This window comes from Syngnathoides biaculeatus, chromosome 4 (assembly GCF_019802595.1).
Source record: "Syngnathoides biaculeatus isolate LvHL_M chromosome 4, ASM1980259v1, whole genome shotgun sequence".
In the NCBI taxonomy this organism is placed as follows: Eukaryota; Metazoa; Chordata; class Actinopteri; order Syngnathiformes; family Syngnathidae; genus Syngnathoides; species Syngnathoides biaculeatus.
The window spans coordinates 20,714,577-20,733,064 of NC_084643.1; the positions used below are offsets into that span (position 1 = coordinate 20,714,577).

At 38.8% G+C, this 18,488-nt stretch overlaps 2 protein-coding genes across 3 annotated transcripts; one reads left to right on the forward strand and one right to left on the reverse strand.

Moving 5' to 3' along the window:
• Positions 1 to 2,090: 2,090 nt before the first annotated feature.
• Positions 2,091 to 5,752, reverse strand: LOC133499804 (gastrula zinc finger protein XlCGF8.2DB-like). 2 transcript variants are annotated; one of them, XM_061818153.1, is made up of 3 exons: positions 5,645 to 5,752; positions 5,457 to 5,557; positions 2,091 to 3,301 (listed from the first exon to the last, which is right to left on the reverse strand). In XM_061818153.1, exons 2-3 carry the CDS (start codon positions 5,551 to 5,553, stop codon positions 2,250 to 2,252), a joined length of 1,149 nt encoding a protein of 382 aa, XP_061674137.1. In that variant the 5' UTR covers positions 5,554 to 5,557; positions 5,645 to 5,752; the 3' UTR covers positions 2,091 to 2,249. The 2 variants fall into 2 exon arrangements, with proteins under 2 accessions (XP_061674137.1, XP_061674138.1); XM_061818154.1 differs by lacking the exon at positions 5,645 to 5,752 and having other exon boundaries at positions 2,091 to 3,269; positions 5,457 to 5,606.
• A 3,570-nt stretch (positions 5,753 to 9,322) lies between these two features.
• On the forward strand, positions 9,323 to 18,317 carry tesca (tescalcin a). Its single transcript, XM_061818168.1, has 8 exons — positions 9,323 to 9,500; positions 10,400 to 10,469; positions 11,357 to 11,437; positions 15,600 to 15,745; positions 16,633 to 16,694; positions 17,570 to 17,677; positions 18,007 to 18,054; positions 18,128 to 18,317. Exons 1-8 carry the CDS (start codon positions 9,434 to 9,436, stop codon positions 18,218 to 18,220), a joined length of 675 nt encoding a protein of 224 aa, XP_061674152.1. The 5' UTR covers positions 9,323 to 9,433; the 3' UTR covers positions 18,221 to 18,317.
• The last annotated feature ends 171 nt before the right edge of the window (positions 18,318 to 18,488 follow it).

Genomic DNA, 18,488 nt, shown 5'->3' on the forward strand with positions numbered 1-18,488 from the left:
CATAATTACAATAAATACATTTTTAAAAAACATATATACAAGTACAAAAACAGTTAATTCCTTTAACTGTGATCCTGAAGAGAAATTATACAATACTTTAATATATGCAATGAAAAAAAAAAAGTCATGTTAAAAAAAAAAGACTTACTTGTGGTCCTTAGGGAAACACAAGGTTCATATTTATTTTTATAAATTGCAAATGGTAGAAAACATTGATTTCTAAAGTGAAATTCTATGATTATAAGTAATAAAGTTCAGACTTCACTTATAATAATTACACTCATGATGATAAGAGGGGTATTCAATAATTTTAATTGAAAAATATAAAAGCAGTATATATATATATTTTTTTGATATGGGTAATTTGACTTTTTTTGTATTTTTACCTTAATTTTTGTTTACTTTTGTAACATTCCTTTGTCAAATTCTTATTTGAATACTGAACAATTTAGCTATTTAACTTTCCAGCCAGAATACTGTAATAAATTCCACAATTTACATTCATAGCTTTTTAATGTATTTACCAATATAATTTATAAAAGTATTAATTTTTTGGAGGGGTTAATTATGCTTATTGTAAAAAAATGTTTTCCTTTTGATCCGGTTCTGCAGGTTTATAGTCAGCCACACTGGTTTACGGTTTCTTTGGCCCAAAATAAACAGGATCACACGGCATTAATAGTAATAATTATACTGTAATGACACATTAACCAATCACAATTAATCACACCATAGAGCCCACAGAAGCTATGGAGGTATATCTAATAAAGTGCCACGGTGCGTTGAGTGTTAAAAACAAAACAGAGAAAGGACAGTAAACTCCAGATGCTGTCATTCATCTTTAACAAACAAAACAAAGGACTGCTTGTAGGAAAGCCTCAAAAATGTTTGTCAAATTAATTTTTCATGCACATTTTTCCTCTGTGGTATCACCAGGCCAGCAGGACTTAAAAGTCAAAACATGCAAAGACAATTTGATACCTAGTAAGGGAAACCCCTTTCAGCATATATTCCATTCCCTTGAAATCCAGCCCAAGGTCACAATTTGTCCTCACCAGTAGGACAAATCAGCATACTAGGAGAACGACAGTCTTTCCTTATTCCCACTACGGTATGATATTTACGCACACTAATAGGACAACTACGTTATTCACAAGGTGAAGCTAAGGCTAAGAGCGAACATTTTAGTTCTGCTAGTTGGGCCCAGGAGGCTACTAGTGTGGGGAAACTACTAGTTGGCGCTACTAGTGTTATTAGTACAGCACAGTAGTTTGCCAGTAGTGTTTAATGGTGTATGTACTAGTCAAAAGTGACACTCTGTGGTTAAAAATAAAAAAAAAAATCAGTCATCGGTTGCCGTAGTTATTCTACTACTGTGCTGAACAGTCTTATCAGTTACAACTAAGCATGTACTAGTACATGTACTTTAAGCTGAATATCAAATAGCAGTTGTTTGCTGTGCTTGATATCCATCTTAAATAATGTTCCTGTACTACTAAAAAGAAGTCCATTACTAAGACATTCGTTCCACTGGTGCACTGATTTTTGTTTTCATTGTGAGGACAAAGAGCATACTAGTACATGGAACTTAAGCTGGACATAAAATAAACACTGCCCTTTGATAATTCATTTGATATCCTTGATAATGACTGAGTGCATGACAGATACCCACTGGTTAGGCTTAATCGTGTTACTAGTGCAGCATAGTAGTTAACTGGTAAGGTTTATTTACAGATTAGTGGGCTGAAAGCGGTACTAAGTAGTGAGAAAAAAAAAACGGTGAGGCAATATTCTACCAAGAGCTGACTAGTCCGAAAGAACGTACAATTACCTACTACTAGTTGGACCTAGTAGTATTACTAATGCAGCACAGTTACTGGTTAAGTTTACTTATGTACTGTACTAGTAGGGCCAAAAGTGGCACTAGTAGTGGGCAAGAAACAAAAGCTGTGCTTTGAGCATTTATTGGATAAGTCTGCTACTAGTGCATGTCTCACACCAACTAGGCTGAGTTTAAATACATTTCTGGTGTAGCACCTTGGTTTACAAGATAGGTTTAATTATATAGTGGTGCACGAGTAGTGGAAAAAATGTTTCCAATAAGAAACAGTTGTTGTAGGTGGAGCTGAATTGTCTCATTAGTCAGGAAAAAGCACAAACAAGTATGTTGATCTTAAAATGGAACTGAAGTGAACAAAATAGTCCCCAAACAGCATGAAAGCTATTGCAGGGGGATTCTTTTCAAACATTTACTCTCCTTTGTGTGTCCGCATATGTGTTGAAAAACTGTTGCGATTGGTATAGCTTCTGCCACACAATGAGCAACTGAAGGGTTTTTCTCCAGTGTGGGTTCTCATGTGGGACTCCACATTGGCCTTTCGAGATAACGTTCTACCGCAAATGGAGCAACTAAAGGGTTTTTCTCCCGTATGTTTTGTCATGTGTCGAACCATATCTGACTTTTGAGTGAACATTTGACCACAAACAGAACAACGAAAGGGTTTTTCTCCTGTGTGTGTTCTCATGTGTATGACCACATATGACTTTTTATTGAATCTTTTACCGCACAACGAGCAACTAAAGGGTTTTTCTCCTGTGTGTGTTCTGACGTGTGACTCCATATTTTGTTTATCAGTGAATGTTTTACCACAAACTGAACAACTGAAGGGTTTTTCTCCTGTGTGACTTCTCATGTGTTTTATTACCTTTGCCTTTTCACTGAATGTTTTATTGCAAACTGAGCAACTGAACGGCTTTTCTCCCGTGTGTATTCGCATGTGTTTTACCAGGTTGGACTTTTGAGTCGCTGTTTTACCACAAACTGAGCAGGTGAAAAGTTCTTGACGTGTACGCCGTCTGGCACGTATTTGAGATGTTTTCTTGCCGAGAGTTGTTTCCTTTTCAGAACTGTTTGACCGTTTGTCCTCACCCTCACAGTCTGTATCATTCATGTCTTCCATGTTGTCGCTGTCTGATAGTGGAGCTAAGAAGTTGTCTGGGGGTGGTCCTCTGCGGTGGTCTCCACTCGGACTCTGGTGTTGAAGCTGTGACCATTCAGGTGCTTCATCTTCCTCATCTTCACTCTTCACGGAGACAACAGTCAGTAGCAAATGGCTGACATCAAACTCCTCCTCTTCTTCCTTAACATTGAGGGCCTCTCGGTCCTCTTCTTCCTCTTTAATGGTGCGGACTTGTTGATCCTTGTCTTCCTCTTTCATGTGGGGTGCCAGTAGATCCTCTTGCTCCACACTGGAGCCTTCACCCTGCAGCTGAGAGGGACGACCATTCAGGTGCTGGCCGTCTGCAGGACACAAGCAAGTCAATGATGTCACGACAGTCCAACTACTGGCTTAAAGTCTGAGATGTCTTTCTAAAGCATGTTGCTGCCCGACAAAAACAAGCGCAGGAAAAAAAGTTGTTGGACCACTGGGAGAATGCCATTAATTGTCTATGATTTCCAGCCACAGTGTTCTGTAAAGTTTTTGTTGTTGTTACTGCTAGGGTTAGTCAACACGACGGCATGCTCACAAAAAATGAAAAGGTTCAAGTTTCAGTCAAAAAGAGACTACGATCGAACATTTCCGTGTGGCTTTGTGTTCGGTCTCTAGTCAGTGCGGGAGCTTTCTTGAAGGGTGGGTTGACGCAAATGCAATTTTCTTGAAATTCACCAGCTGAGAGCATGTGGAAAACCTGACATTGAAGCAAAGATTTAACAATCATACTCGAGCGTATTAAATATGTGCAGTTCATCACCAGATAAGAAAAATTCTATTAAAATGAGTTGCATGTCCCTGTTTGTCAGCGCATGTGACCAAAAGAGCGTAACATGGTTTGCCTGCTTCGACTGTTGCTTGGTCTGGCTTCTACGGGTGACCCCAAGTTATGTTTTGAGACTGAATACATTCAATTTCCAACACTGCATGTTCAATTTCCATCCATCCATTTTCTTAGCCGCTTATCCTCACGTGAGGCAACGGGCAGGAGGCAGGGTACACCCTGAACAGGCTGCCAGCCAATTGCACGGAACATAAGAGACAAGACAACAGTTGCACTCACAATCACACCTTGGGACAATTTAGTCTACAATGAATGCGTGTTTTTGGGATGCGGGAGGAAACCGGAGGGCAAAATCCACACACGTGGGTCCGGCATTGAACCCGGACCTCGGAACTGTGGGGCCAACACTTTCCAGCTGACCCACTGTGCCGCCGCACATCCTGTACAGTCTCGGTTTGAAAGTGGTGCGATAGAGCAGCTCTCCAAATTGCTACCGCTGGAGCACTTTCCTGGCATCACATTGGCTAAGAGAGATGTCAATCTTTAGCCATGACGCACATCCTGTCTCTTGGTATGCGTGGCACAATAGAGCAGCACCACCTATTGGCTACCACGTAGCATCTTCCTGGCATCACATCCCTCCATTGGCTCGGCGCGACGTCAGTCTTTAGCCGTGATGCACTTCCTGTATGTTAGTCACCAAATCCATTGTCATACGTTCGGGCACACTTTAAAACTTCTTAGCATATTAAATCATCTTTTTCACCGTGGGCACCAAGAAATTGATGGCCAGGGCCGTCATGCTGCCGCCATGTGGCCTCATGCCGTTGATTCTCGATTAGAGAGGTTCAAAGTGGAGGTTGAACCTGAAGTTGAGGAAATTGTTTGGCTGGGAAAGGCTAAGGAGGACATTGACGAGTTGGTTCACCATGAGGATTCTGGACGGACAAGCGAGGACATCGACGAGTTGGTTCACCATTAATATCTTGTGTTAACTCCAAAAATGTGTTAACTAGTCGGGCGATCGCTCCTTTCGATGACATTTGCCTTGCACATTTCCGCAAGATTATTAAAAGCAGTCAAAGGCAAACATACTTGGATTGGTACTTCAGGAAACATTGAGAGTAAACAGATTAGGCTAATTCCATGTAAAGCGAGTTTCTACTAACGAAAGTTTCACGTTACAAAATGACTTCCTTAATTTCATTAAGTACAGGCAATACTGTAATTTCATCGCAGGTCTTAGCCTTCCAAATAAAAAACAACAGAAGTTGAATCAGTCGTGGTTTTCTTCGAGTTTATCAGCTTTGTCTTCATTTTGACACGCCCACATTTCACACGAAGTACATTTATGAGTAAACTGAGACGATATCATTGTTTAGGTCGATATTCATCTGACCTGTTTACGTGGATAAATTTGCTTTCATAATTAGATACGCTTGGATCATCTGAATTTTCGCTGTCAAAAGGGATCCTGGGGAGGGGGGGGGTTCACTTCGTGATAGACCAGACTATCATCTGATGTAGCTGAACGAACTGATTATTAAGGCAAACTGGGGGGAAAGGAAAAATATGATCTGCTGACGTTACCTGCTGTAACGTTGCAAAATCACCGAGAACGCCCTTACTTTCCTGACAAATTAAACCGCTCAAAGGGGAAGACAAGCGGACATGCAGACCTTGGATGGACACAATGCGATTGTTGCCGAGAGCTTGCAGTTGTTTTCGTTGTCGCACGTTCTCCTCTCTCCCTCCCTCCTCCTCGAAAGACGCCATCGTTCTTCAAAACAGTGAAAATATGCTATCCGTTGGCCCAGTAGACACTATCGAAACATTTGGACATTTACGTCCTCTCAAGTTTACTTACACACAGTCACTTGAAGACTCATTAACTTCCGCCTTTATCTTCTTCTATGGTAGATTTACGGCAGCTGAGCCCGCTTAACGTTAGAGAGCCGGACTACGTCCAAGTGACGCAAAAAAAACATTTGGAACATATCCGTAAATATAATCACAATAAGCATTACATGCAGGTCAGTTCGACTCGGACAGATTACTTCGCTTTTGACATGTGTTATTTATGGGATTCGTCAATACAGAGATCAGTTGTACAGTAGACATCTGCTGTGTGAATTACTGATATCTGCTGGGTAAATCAAGCTACACTATTTTGACAACAGTTTACTCCAATCACCACCTCTTCCTTCGGCTGTCAACAACTACAACAACACGCTGCTCCACGACTGGCCTTCAAATGTTTTTTTGTTTGTTGGTTCATCATCCCCATCAAAAAAGCTTGACCAGCTGGACAGGCAAAAATGACTTCAATCATGAGTCCATTGAAATGTATTGCAAATAAGATTAATAATGATTATTATAATAAATAAATAATATTGGACCTTAAAAAATGATTGAAAACAGAAAGGGTTGAATGGGTTCCTTGGACTTAAACAGAACTGTAGTCAAGGGAATGTAGTACACTGTATTGAGTTTAAGCCACTGTATGAATTTCAACATTTCATTCAGTCCATTTTCTTCGCTGATACCATTACAGAGACTACAACACTGAGAATCACCGAGTTGGTACTTCAAAACGTCATAATATTCTTTACATAATATACATCCATGGATAAAATTGTTCCGACCCTTCAGTTAAACAGAGAATACCCCACAGTAGTCACAGAAATAACTTGTATCTGACAAAACGAAATACATTTATCCATTTTCTTTGGGGCTTATCCTCACGAGGGTCGTAGGAGTTATGGAGCCTATCTCAGCTATCATCGAGCAGGAGGCAGGATACACCCTGAACTGGTTGCCAGTCAGTAGCAGGGCAACAATCTCACTTGGGGGGTTTTAACCCCAGTCCTCAGAACTATGAGCCCAGTGCTCCAACCAATTGCAGCACCGTGCCACCAAAAGTAAATACAATTGAAGACAAATTAATCAAACATTGCCCTTTTGAGGATAAGCGGCTTGGAAAATCGATGGATGCGGTCGAATTGTGGCTCACCAGAATTTTACGTATTAAGAAAAAAAAACCTCATGAAAGAAATCTGAATAAAAATGATGACACCCTTAAAGGAAAACTTTGTTGAAAATAATGGGGATGGGAGCATACATTTTAAGTTAGTAGATGAGGGCTCAGTGTTTCTTTTAATGCCAGCGTTATCCACAGATTTCACCAAGAAACATTTCTAAATTTGAAAACTATTTTTGAAATTCTTCTCTCGCTCAGACATTCCAATGTGCTCGGCTGCAAAACTGACAGCCAATCAGCGTTTGCCACGCCTGCAGTGCATCTTAGCTTAGCTTGAACGAATGGTCTGTAATGCTAAGCATTGGCGACGTTAGGGGCGGGGTCAAGGATGTTTCTTCAGGATTTGACTATGAAAGCTGGCACATATCCAGATTTTGCATGGATTTCAAAAATGTTCTTTATTTTCAAATGTTTTCAATTGATGTCTAAAATATATGCAATAATAATATTACTTCACATTGTAGCATTTAGTTTACATATGAATTTTGAAAAAAGACCACGTTTAACTAAATATTTAGTTGCACAACCTTTTGAGGCAATCAATGCAGTCAAACCACTTTCAATGAGACTTGACTTCCTTTCAGCAGGTCCAGTATTTTGGCCCACTCGTCACGCGCTAACTGCTCCACCAGTCTTAACTACTTGTACTCCAACTTCCTCCAGACATGTTTCAGCACATTCCACGGATGTTCATTGGATTTTGATTAGGCCTTATAGAGTTCAGTGTTTTGCTTCTAGCCATTCTTGGCCAGCATATTTCTCTCTAGAATATTTTGATAGTCTCGTTATGTTATTGTACCCTCCACAGATTCAAGACACCCTGTGCCAGATGTAACAACTCAGCTCCAGAACATATCAGAGCCTCCTCCAATGTTTCACAGTAGTGACAGTGTTCTTTTCTTGATACGCTTCATTATTGGATCAGAGAACATAGAGCTGATGGGCCTTGCCAAAAACTTCCAACTTTTGACTCATCTGTCAACAGGACATTTTCCCAGAAGCTTTGTGGTATGTGAACACGCAGTGTGGCAAAAATGCAGTCTTGCTTTTTAATGATTTATTTTCAACAATGGTGTCCTTCTTGGACATTTCCCATGATGTCCATTTTGGCTTAAACAATGTATGGAGTTTACCCATAATTTCTTCCTGCAATTCAATTTGTCAGAATTTTTTTTGTGCAGCCACATCCATGGAGCTTGGCTACAGTCCTGTGGATCTTACATTTCAAGATAATATGTAAAACTGCAGTTACAGGAACATCAAGCTGCTCTGAGATGGTCTGATGGCCTTGACCTTCAAAGGACTTCCCTAATTCCCCAAATTTAGTATGGTACACACCATGCCATCCCAGCTGTCAACGGGCAGGAGGCGGGGTACACCCTGAACTGGTTGCCTGCCAATCGCAGGGCACATCGAGACAAACAGCCGCACTCACAATCACACCTATGGGCAAATTAGAGTGTCCAATGAATGGTGTTTTTGTGCTGTGGGAGGAAACCGGAGTGCTCAGAGAAAACCCACACTGGCACAGGGAGAACATGCAAAGTCCACACAGTGGGGGGCGGGATTTGAACCCCGGTCCTAAGAGCTGTGAGGCAGACACTCTAACCAGTTGCACCACTGTGCCTGTTATCATTTTGATTGTGGGAAATTAATACACAGATTCGTAATCCTATTGAAACTGTTTGCAAACCAGAAACAAAAAGGTCCGCCAACTCTATTATTGAGTTCAAATTCTGGACTACGGCTATCATGGATCCATTCTGTTCACAATAGTATTTCCATTTGTTTTTGTAATGTGAATGAGTACATAAAAAGTGTCTGATTTTAACATGAAATCAGAGTTGGGAACTGAGCAGTGGTATAAGCCGTGTACTTCAGTCAATCAAAAAAATGTAAACATCAGAAAAAGGAAAACTCAGGAATAAAAATATTTTAATACCAAATTTATTCAGACTTCAGGAAATGAGTACAAGTTTACCGTTAAGACGGAATTGAGGAACTGGGTGGACCAAATCACATTTGAAGCAATAGGAGGGTGGATTGTATTTTTAGTTGTTGTTGAACAGTTTTACATTTCGACAAACTACTCTATGGTTTAACACTTCACTAGGTTATTTTAAAATGACAAAACATTATTTTTTAAAATTTGATCACTCAAATTTTAGGGGTGGTTGAACTTATTACTTCTGCCCGCCCAAAAATGGGCAAGAAACGGCAATGGCTGGAATTGATGGATATCAAATAAATATTTTAATGATGCCGTTTGATCATTGATTTGATATCGTTTCATATCTAGTTTTAAGTCAATATACTAGTGGGACAAAAAGAGTTGGGAGTAAAAATGGAATTGTCCTACTAGTCAGGAAGACAAAGAGTCTACTTTTGTATCAAGCGTCTTTATGGTTTTGTCCATAAACTTGTCAAAGCAAGATAAGCAATATGGATTTAGGACCCTGAAGGAGGGCGGATACTCAGGGGAGGGACCGGGGGAGAGAGGGAGAGCGAGCTAGGGAGGCTCCTTCAGAGCATCGCAGCCAATCGTGGTGGTGGTCACACTTTGCGGGTGAGCTGACTTTGACTTGGCCACAAAGTCCAGCTAGTTCGGGAGCGGCCATGGGATCCTGGCAGGCACGTCCCCAGCGCCAGCAGCACTATGAGGAGCTGGCCCGCAAGACTGGATGTAAGGCCACACTTCACTTTGGGGTGCTTTGAGTTTTGAATTGATGCTTTTATTGTACTCTGACTAGTGTGCACATTTTCTTGCTGAAGAAGGAGATTTGTTTGATCTCTTTTGACAGTCAAGTGAAACAGAACCGATCCACATGAGATTACACACTGCATGGTCACTTTATTTATTAAGTGTATTCATCCAATGTGTCCCGGTATAGCATTCTTTTTTTTTTTTCCAAAAGATGCTTTTACAGCAATAATTGTTGATTTAGACTCTACATTGCCCATAAGCGTGCACGTGAGTGCAAATGGTTGTCTGTCTCGATGTGCCCTGTGATTGGCTGGCAATCAGTTCAAGGAGTACTCTGCCTCCTGTCTGATGACTCCTGGGATAGGCTTCAGCACTCCCGCAACCCTTGTGAGGATAGGTGGCAAAGAAAATGGATGGAATTATTGATTTATTCAAGGAAAATGAAGTATGAGATGGCAAATACTTTGTTTTTTTTCACGATCTGTCTGATCAATTGAAAAAGTCTATGATGAATGTGAAGTGATTTATTTTCAAGTTTGATTTCAAATTGTGTGGAATATTTTTCATTACATCTACTTTCATGTTGGTAAAATGATAGGTTGCACAACTGTTTCGCATACATTTTTTTGATTATCCTTACAGAATATATGTCAAGGACAGTTTTTGAAACCCAAAATTAATTTAACTTTTTTATCAAAACGGGGTTTATTTTAGAAAAAAGGGGATATAAAATTGTATTGACAATATTATATCTAGTGAGAGTTTGTGTGTGACTGAACCTTTTAGTGGGTCATTTCCTTATTCACTTATCAATTTTTATAATGGACATTTCTGCACGTGGCGTCTCACTTTTGTGTTTGTGTGTGCACGTGTCGCAGTTTCCACGGAGCAAATCAAAAACCTCCACAAAAGATTCCGACAACTGAGCGGAAACGAAGAGATGCTGAGGTAAAAAGTCGAGCGGGCTCTTACTTTGAAAAGGAGTATTATTTTGAAAACATAGCCCAAGAGAGAAAGCACAATCATAGGTCGGTGTAGTGATGCACTGTGGGTAAATGAAGCCCTAACCAATCACACAAAGTTAGTAGGATAGCAGAAGAAAATGTGAAGCATAACATGACGGAAACAGAGTGAAAGAGTTGATTGTTTTGTGTTTTCCAGTTTCCTCCCACAACAAAAAAAAAAAAAAACAGGCATTGATCGGAGACTCTAAATTGCCCGTAGGTGTGATTGTGAGTGTGAATGGTTGTTTGTTTCCAGGTGCCCTGCGATTGGGTGGCAACCAGTTCAGGGTGTGCCCAATAACAGCTGGGATAGGCTCCAGCACTCCTGCGACCCTATTGAGGATAAATGGTGAAAAAAATGGATGGACGGATAAAATAACGCTTCTGAAGTCATGCAAAAACATCCAAGTTTAAACAGCCTGCGAGACGTCGCATGATTCGTCTGTTCAGCATAGATCAGAGGATTCACACCAAGAGCATTTGTTTCTTTACATTGTACATTTTTTCTTTTAATGAAAAAGAGGAAACCGGACTAAATTCTTCCATATCATCACTTTGCAAACACTGAAGAAACCTCGTAAATGTTACATTTAACTCCTCCTCCTGCTTTTTGCGATCAATACACACCCTAGCACAAAACAAAGAAACAAAACAAAACAAAAAAGCCAATCTATTCCAAAGACTTGTACCTCACTCAGTCCAGCACGGACCTCTGCCAAGGTTTCTTCAGTTTTGTCCAATTTTGATGTGATATAATGAGAAATGGTGGAAATTGTCCAATCAAAACCAACCATGACCTGTGTGTGTATGTGTGTGCGTGTCGCACTGCAGCAGAGCGAATTTGGACAGCATCCCAGCACTTGCCAACAATCCCATTAAGAAGCAAATCATCGATGCCTTCTTTGACAAAAGGTTAGCAAATAATCTCCACGATGAAAATCATTAAACGGCACGGTGGTGCAACTGATTAGAGTGTCTGCCTCACAGTTCTAAGGACCGGGGTTCGAATCCGTGTTGCATGGATTTTAAATTGCCAGTAGGTGTGGTTGTGAGTCCGAATGGTTCTTTGTCTCGATGTGGCCTGTGATTGGCTGGCAACCAGGTGAGGATGTACCCTGTCCCTCGCCCAAAGATAGTTGGGACCCTTGTGAGGGTAAGCGGCTCAGATAATGGATGGATGGATGGATGGCAATCCTCATTATTATTGATGATGCTTACGCAATGAAATGTTAAAAGTAAATGGATTTTTTTTTCCTTTGGCATCTTTTATTTTTAGCGTTTTTTTAAATCGATTATATCAACAATGATTTTTATTATTTATATATTGTTTTTATTAATCATGGTTTTTAGCATTAATTCTGCATTTTTTTAAACATAAAATCACGTTTCAACTTTTTAAAATAATTATCATTTTTGCTACAACAACCAAGTAAGAGCATGTAATAAGGGATACAAGAATTTAGAATTACTAGAAATTGTAAATTAATGTAGATACTTTTAAATAAAATAAAATATAACTAATAATTGTATTATTTTAAGTCATTTCAGTACAGTATTAATAATCATATATTAAATTTTTTAAATGAATTTCAATATTTGGCTTTAAAAATGTTATGATAAATAATAGTTTAATGAGGTTTTTAATGATGCTACATGTGTTACCTTGATTAATATTCATAGTTGAATTTTTTTAAGCACAGTTGTACGACTACAAATAATTGTAATAAAATAATTCTCAATTTGGTATAAGAATCACATAACGCTTCACATTATTGTAATTTATATGCAACAATATGATAAAACATCCAATGAATTGATAGTTGATTCTTTGATTTTTTTTAGCTTCTAATGTATTTTCATAAATACTAAAACAAGACTAGACCATATTTATTGGATTTTACTTGATTTATTCTATATTTAACTTGATTTTTGAGTGATTTGTTCAAATAAATATTTAATAGACTATTATAACTATTTAATAGAGAATAAAAGAAAGGAATATGACAACTAATAATGAGTCCTGATGGTTGCTAGGCTCCTCATTCGGAAAGTTGAAGTTGTCATCTTCCTTCCCGGTAATGAGACACGTTTGCGAAAAGTTTTCCATTAGTTGGCGGAGTTTAGTCAAGGAGTGAAGCACGAGCTTTTTTTCCCACATTCAGCACAAACATCCTTTAAAAGCTCTTAAAAATTGTTCGGCCGGGATCAAAGGACATTCACAGCATATCTGTGTGGAATTTATTGCCACACACGACTTTCAGGCCAGACCAAACTATGTTGCGCACCAAGGGGTGCGCCAGACTGAAAGATAAAGAAATAATAATAAAGAGTCAAATTGTGTGCTTTTGGGTACAAACGGAAATGGAACCAAGAAACTGTTTACATATATATGTGTGTGTGTGTGTATATATATATATATATATATATATATAATATATATATATATATATATATAGTGTAATGTTCATATTTATTTCTTTATTTATATTTCCTTACATTTATTTGTAGGGAACAGAAAATAATTTAGGGAGAAAAAAATACTGATAAAGTTGGCGCAAAAATAGGTCAAATTGTAGATTTTCAAATTAAAAGGTAAATTTTTATTAAAAGGATGGTTCACATGTAACTGCACAGAGCTCCAGACATGACGTGAAAAAAAAATACTAGTTTGTGCGCATAAAGCAGTACCGTAATTTCCGACCTACAACCTACCTTTTCACACGCCTTCAACCTTGCGGTTAATGTGGTGATGCGGCGCTAGCATCAGCGAACCTGGTTATAAGCCTAGGTACAAACCCTAGCACCGTGCTAACGCTAGCCCCGCGCTAACGTTAAATTCTTTCCCTGTACCGAGGCTTATAACTAGGTGCGCTCTGTAGGCCGGGAATTAAGGATGTTTGTGTGCACGACCTACTAATTTCCACACACAACTAATTTGTATGCACAAACTACTACTTCGTCCATATGAAATAGTGATTATTCGTGGGCATGAAGTCGCTGTGGGTCCGTCCTTGACTGTAGGGTCACCAAATTCAGTGCTCTTTTATGGATTTGCTTCAAATGACGCATCCAAAACGCATGCGATGGCGTCATGGTGAGTTTATTTTCTTCTTTCCATATTCTCATCACTATCGCTGTCCATTGTGTAGCTCAGGAGCTTTAGCCTCGCCTTGAGCTTCAACTTCGGAAAGAAGGTGCGCTCGATTTGCTTACCCTCCTGTCTAGTATGGAGACACTGTTATTTCGTGAACATCCTATAACAATTTGGTCAGCACAAACAACTACATACAACATATAAAATGATATTTTGTATGCACAAAGTAGTAGTTTGTGTGCACGAAATAATTCCCCTCTCATCTCATATCTGGGGCTCAGAAAAACTGTACAATTTTGAGTTAAAAATTCATTTCTGTCGAGGGAATGTTCATATTTAAGCTACTTTTGGAGGTCTGTGTGTGTGTGTGGGGGGGTCATGCAAAGTTGCTCCACCCCTCTCACTTCCATAAAAATGTACAATGGTGTAATTTTAAGTCAAAAGCTATTTGTTTTACTTTTTGGTGGGTGGGGGGTCAGGAGGTCGTAGCATCATTAGTGCCCTTCTTCTTTTCTTTCGGCTTGTCCCATTAGGGGTCGCCACTGCGTGTCATCTTTTTCCATATAAGCCTATCTCGCGCATCCTCCTCTCTAACACCCACTGTCCTCTCTCACAACATCCATCAACCTTTTCTTTGGTCTTCCTCTCGCTCTTTTGTCTGGCAGCTCCATCCTCAGCACCCTTCCACCAATATCCTCACTCATGTTTCTGGACATGTCCAAACCATTGAAGTCTGCTCTCTCTCACCTTGTCTCCAAAACATCCAATTGCGGCTCTCCCTTTAATAAGTTCATTTCTAATCCTATCCAACCTGCTTATTCCAAGCGAGAACGTCAGTATCTTCATTTCTGCTACCTCTAGTTCTGTTTCCTGTTGTTTCTTCAGTGCCACCGACTCTAATCCGTACATCATGGCTGGCCTCACCACTGTTTTATAAACTTTGCCCTTCATTCTAGCAGAGACTCTTCTGTCACATAACACACCAGACACCATCGGCCAATTGTTCCAACCCGCTTGGACCCGTTTCTTCACTTCCTTACTACAGTCAGCATTGCTCTTTATTGTTGACCCCAAGTAAGTGATCCACCTTTGCTATCTCTTCTCACTGGAGCTTTACTCTTCCTCCTCCGCCCCTCTCATTCACGCACATATATTCCGTTTTACTTCAGCTAATCTTCATTCCTCTCCTTTCCAGTGCATGTCTCCATCTTTCCAATTGTTCCTCTGCATGCTCCCTGCTTTCACTGCATATCACAATATCATCTACGAACATCATGGTCCAAGGGGATTCCAGTCTAACCTCATCTGTCAGCCTATCCATTACTACCGCAAACAGGAAGGGGCTCAGCGCGGATCCCTGATGCAGTCCCACCTTCACATTAAATTCTTCTGTTACACCTACGGCACACCTCACCACTGTTCTGCTGCCCTCAGACATGTCCTGTACTATTCTAACATATTTCTCCGCCACACCAGACTTGCACACCAGTACCACAGTTCCGCTCTTGGTACTGTCATGGGCTTTCTCTAGGTCTACAAAGACACAATGTAGCTCCTTCTGTCCTTCTCTGTACTTTTCCATGAGCATCCTCAAGGCAAATAATGCATCTGTGGTACTGTTTCTAGGCATGAAACCATACTGTTGCTTCCAGATACTTCTGTCCTGAGTCCAGTGCATTTTTCTTGCCTTTCTGGCAAAAAATAATTGTAATTTCAAAAAGTAGTTTACACTGATGCTTCTTATTTTGTGGTAGGGGGAATCTTACCCAATGCAAAAACTCCAGGGATGGTTGGCACACCCCCTCCTGCTCAAAATAGAAGTCATACTGTTTGGTTATTAGTCAAAAGTTAAATTTTAGAGAGGGATTGTATGATTTATTTTTTTTTTAAATGAAACATTCTGTTTGGATTGGCAAAAAAAATTAGACAGTTGGTGGACAATGATTTCTTATTGGCCACGGTGTTCCTCCGCACTGGCAGAAACCAGCAGCAGGAAGACACGCCAGTCGGCTCCTTGGAGGAGATCAGCCTGGAGCAGTTCCTGATGGTCATGAGTCACTTCCGTCCCCCCGAGCACAAGAGCAGCGAGGAGGAGCGTCAGGTCATCAGGAAGCGAAAGCTGCGCTGTGAGCCTCTTTGCTGTGGCTTCGTGATCTAAAGAATAGACGCGAGCCGGCAAGACACTTGACCCGAATTCCGGTGCCGATGCCGTTTTAACGCCGCCGCACGATACGTGAAATATGACATTTGATGGCAAAAATTAACTGCAGGACATGAGTGCAAAGTTACAACAAACACAAAGTATCGCACGTGCCATCCAGCCGTTGCACTTCATATAATTATTTAAGATCATTTGTTTGTTATTGTTTGAAGAAAAATGCAAATATCTAAAAGCAGGTTGCGAAGTTTGGGATTTTTCATGATCATTATAGTAACTCCACAATTTAAATACTATTTATTCATACATAAAAAAATTTGGAAAAATGTAAAAAATTCTTTAATATCCCTGAATATATAATAAGATATATTGATTAGTAATTTTGTTTTCAAATATTTTTTATAAATACACAAGCACATTGGTGACTCACGCGAGGATCAGCAGTCGGGGCAAATGGATGAATTTTATTTTTCAAACCCATGGAGTTTCATTTTATATACTTCGTTTTATTTTACTTATACCTTTAAAAGCCCATTTTCACAGATTTTTCAATTGTAGTAGTTCAACTTTTATCTTATTTTATTTGTTCTCATTTTCAAGTATCAATTATTTTATTTTTATTTCAATATTTCCACCATATTAAATAGGATTTTAGATTTAAATAATTTACTTAAATTTTATCTTATTCTATTCAATCTATTCTGTTACTATATATTTTATTATTATTATTTTATTTAAATGTAATAATTTTGAAAACAAAATCTTTACTGAACTCTGATGATAGTTTGTGAGATTTGTTTTGTTTAGTGATGATGATGAAGACAATGATGATGACAAGGAAAACTTTGTTTGCAGTTTTGTTCAACATGCACGACACGGACAGCGACGGCACCATCACGCTGGCAGAGTACAGGAAGGTACCAAATAATTTTCACGGGATTTTGCGTGGGTTCATGTCAACTTTGCGTTGCTTTCCGTTGCTCTAGGTGTCCCAATACTTTTGTCCGTCGCTGAAATAATGGACGACCTCATATGATATCAGATCGCGTCAAATGAAGTGAAATTATTAAATGATTAAAATCAGGAAAATAATTAAATCAATCAAGTAATGGAAACTTGATGAATTATTTGAAAATAAAAATGGAGAAATAAGTGAATGGCATGTAAATAAAAAAAAACAATCACTGTAATCAAATATAAATCATTCATTATGAAGTGAAAGAAATGTAATTTATAAAATTGAAATAATGTATTTTTATTTTGAATGTTATGATCAATAGCTAATTAATCAATTAAATAACTAAATTATTCAGATGATGTAAAACAAAGCTAAATTCTTAAACAAAAAGAACTAATTAATGGGTTTAAAGTAATTGAATTCGAAGTATAAAATATATTGTTTATTTTTTTAAATTACATTAAAAATACTTAATATATCATGTTCAATGTTATGAACAAAATATGGTCTAATAATCCAAGTTTGTGTTAGACAATAATATGAAAAAATGAAGTAAATTTACAAAATGAAAGCAAAAAAAAATCACTGGGGTATAAATAAAGATGCAAATAATTTACATATTGATTTAGTCATTTGAATAGAATGAATTTCACTTATTGACAGATTTAAAAATTGAGACGAGCACATCGCCTTCCACCTAATGACAGCGTGCAATCAAAATTGAACAGAATTGCCAGTCTATCATACATACTTGATTAAAAATTGAATCATGGGGCGGGGGGCGCCTACAACCAGACTTTAAAAAATGTTTTTCTTTCCCCTGATGATGTTGAGGTGGTGGAGGAGCTGCTGTCCAAAAGTGGCACCATCGGCCACGAGGCTGCCAAGGCCATTGCCGACGCGGCCATGTTGGAAGTGGCCAGCACCAACGTGCCGCACATGGTAACCGTACACATTGTCATAAAACGGGACGCAAATATGAAATGGAAACGCTTGTTTAACTACGTATATCCATTAATTTCTCAAACTAACATCACCAATTGCATTTACTTGTCTTGATTTTGAATAAATGCGTCAATGGATTTTTCTTCTCAAGAAAAGTGGATTAAAACCACATTATTAACCACATATTTCTTCCTTACTTCAATTATACATGATAAATGTATATACATCATTTATTTAAAATTTATCTCATTAACGTAATGGATTACAACGGCGTGACACGAACAGCTCCAATAGACTTTCTTTTTTCTTTTTTTTTCACCACTCAGGCACCGGACGAATTCTATGAAGGGATAACCTTTGAGCATTTTGAACAGGTTTGGAATCCAACTGCTCGTTAATGCTGTCTTTTAAATGTACAGTATTTATTCATTTATTGCTGGTGTGCAGATTCTAAAAGGTCTGGAGATGGAGTCCCGGATGCACATCCGCTTTTTGGATGTGGATACCACCACCGTGCGCTGCGGGAAAGCCACCTCCTGATCCCCTCATAGTTTAAAATACATAACCATAAATAATGGGACATTATAAGTTTTCAAAGTTTTAAGGTCATTATATTTAATTAACATGTTTCATCATTTGTACTTTAAATCATTATACTGTTTTTCATATTTCATCTAATCTCATATTTTGTGGAAAAGAACATCATACCGTGGAGGTCATGACCCCCGACACCCCACAACCTCAAAATATATACATTTAATTCAAATTTATTTAAAAAAAAAAATTATTAATTCCATGTCATCCATTT

Bases quoted from the DNA above. Each gene is read 5' to 3' on its own strand.
- LOC133499804 (XM_061818153.1), bottom strand. From the start codon at position 5,553: ATGGCGTCTTTCGAGGAGGAGGGAGGGAGAGAGGAGAACGTGCGACAA. The intron at 3,302-5,456 runs GTCTGCATGTCC...TGTGTCCTGCAG, and splicing joins TCGCATTGTGTCCATCCAAG to ACGGCCAGCACCTGAATGGT.
- tesca (XM_061818168.1), top strand. From the start codon at position 9,434: ATGGGATCCTGGCAGGCACGTCCCCAGCGCCAGCAGCACTATGAGGAG. The intron at 17,678-18,006 runs GTAACCGTACAC...TTCACCACTCAG, and splicing joins GCACCAACGTGCCGCACATG to GCACCGGACGAATTCTATGA. The intron at 18,055-18,127 runs GTTTGGAATCCA...GCTGGTGTGCAG, and splicing joins CCTTTGAGCATTTTGAACAG to ATTCTAAAAGGTCTGGAGAT.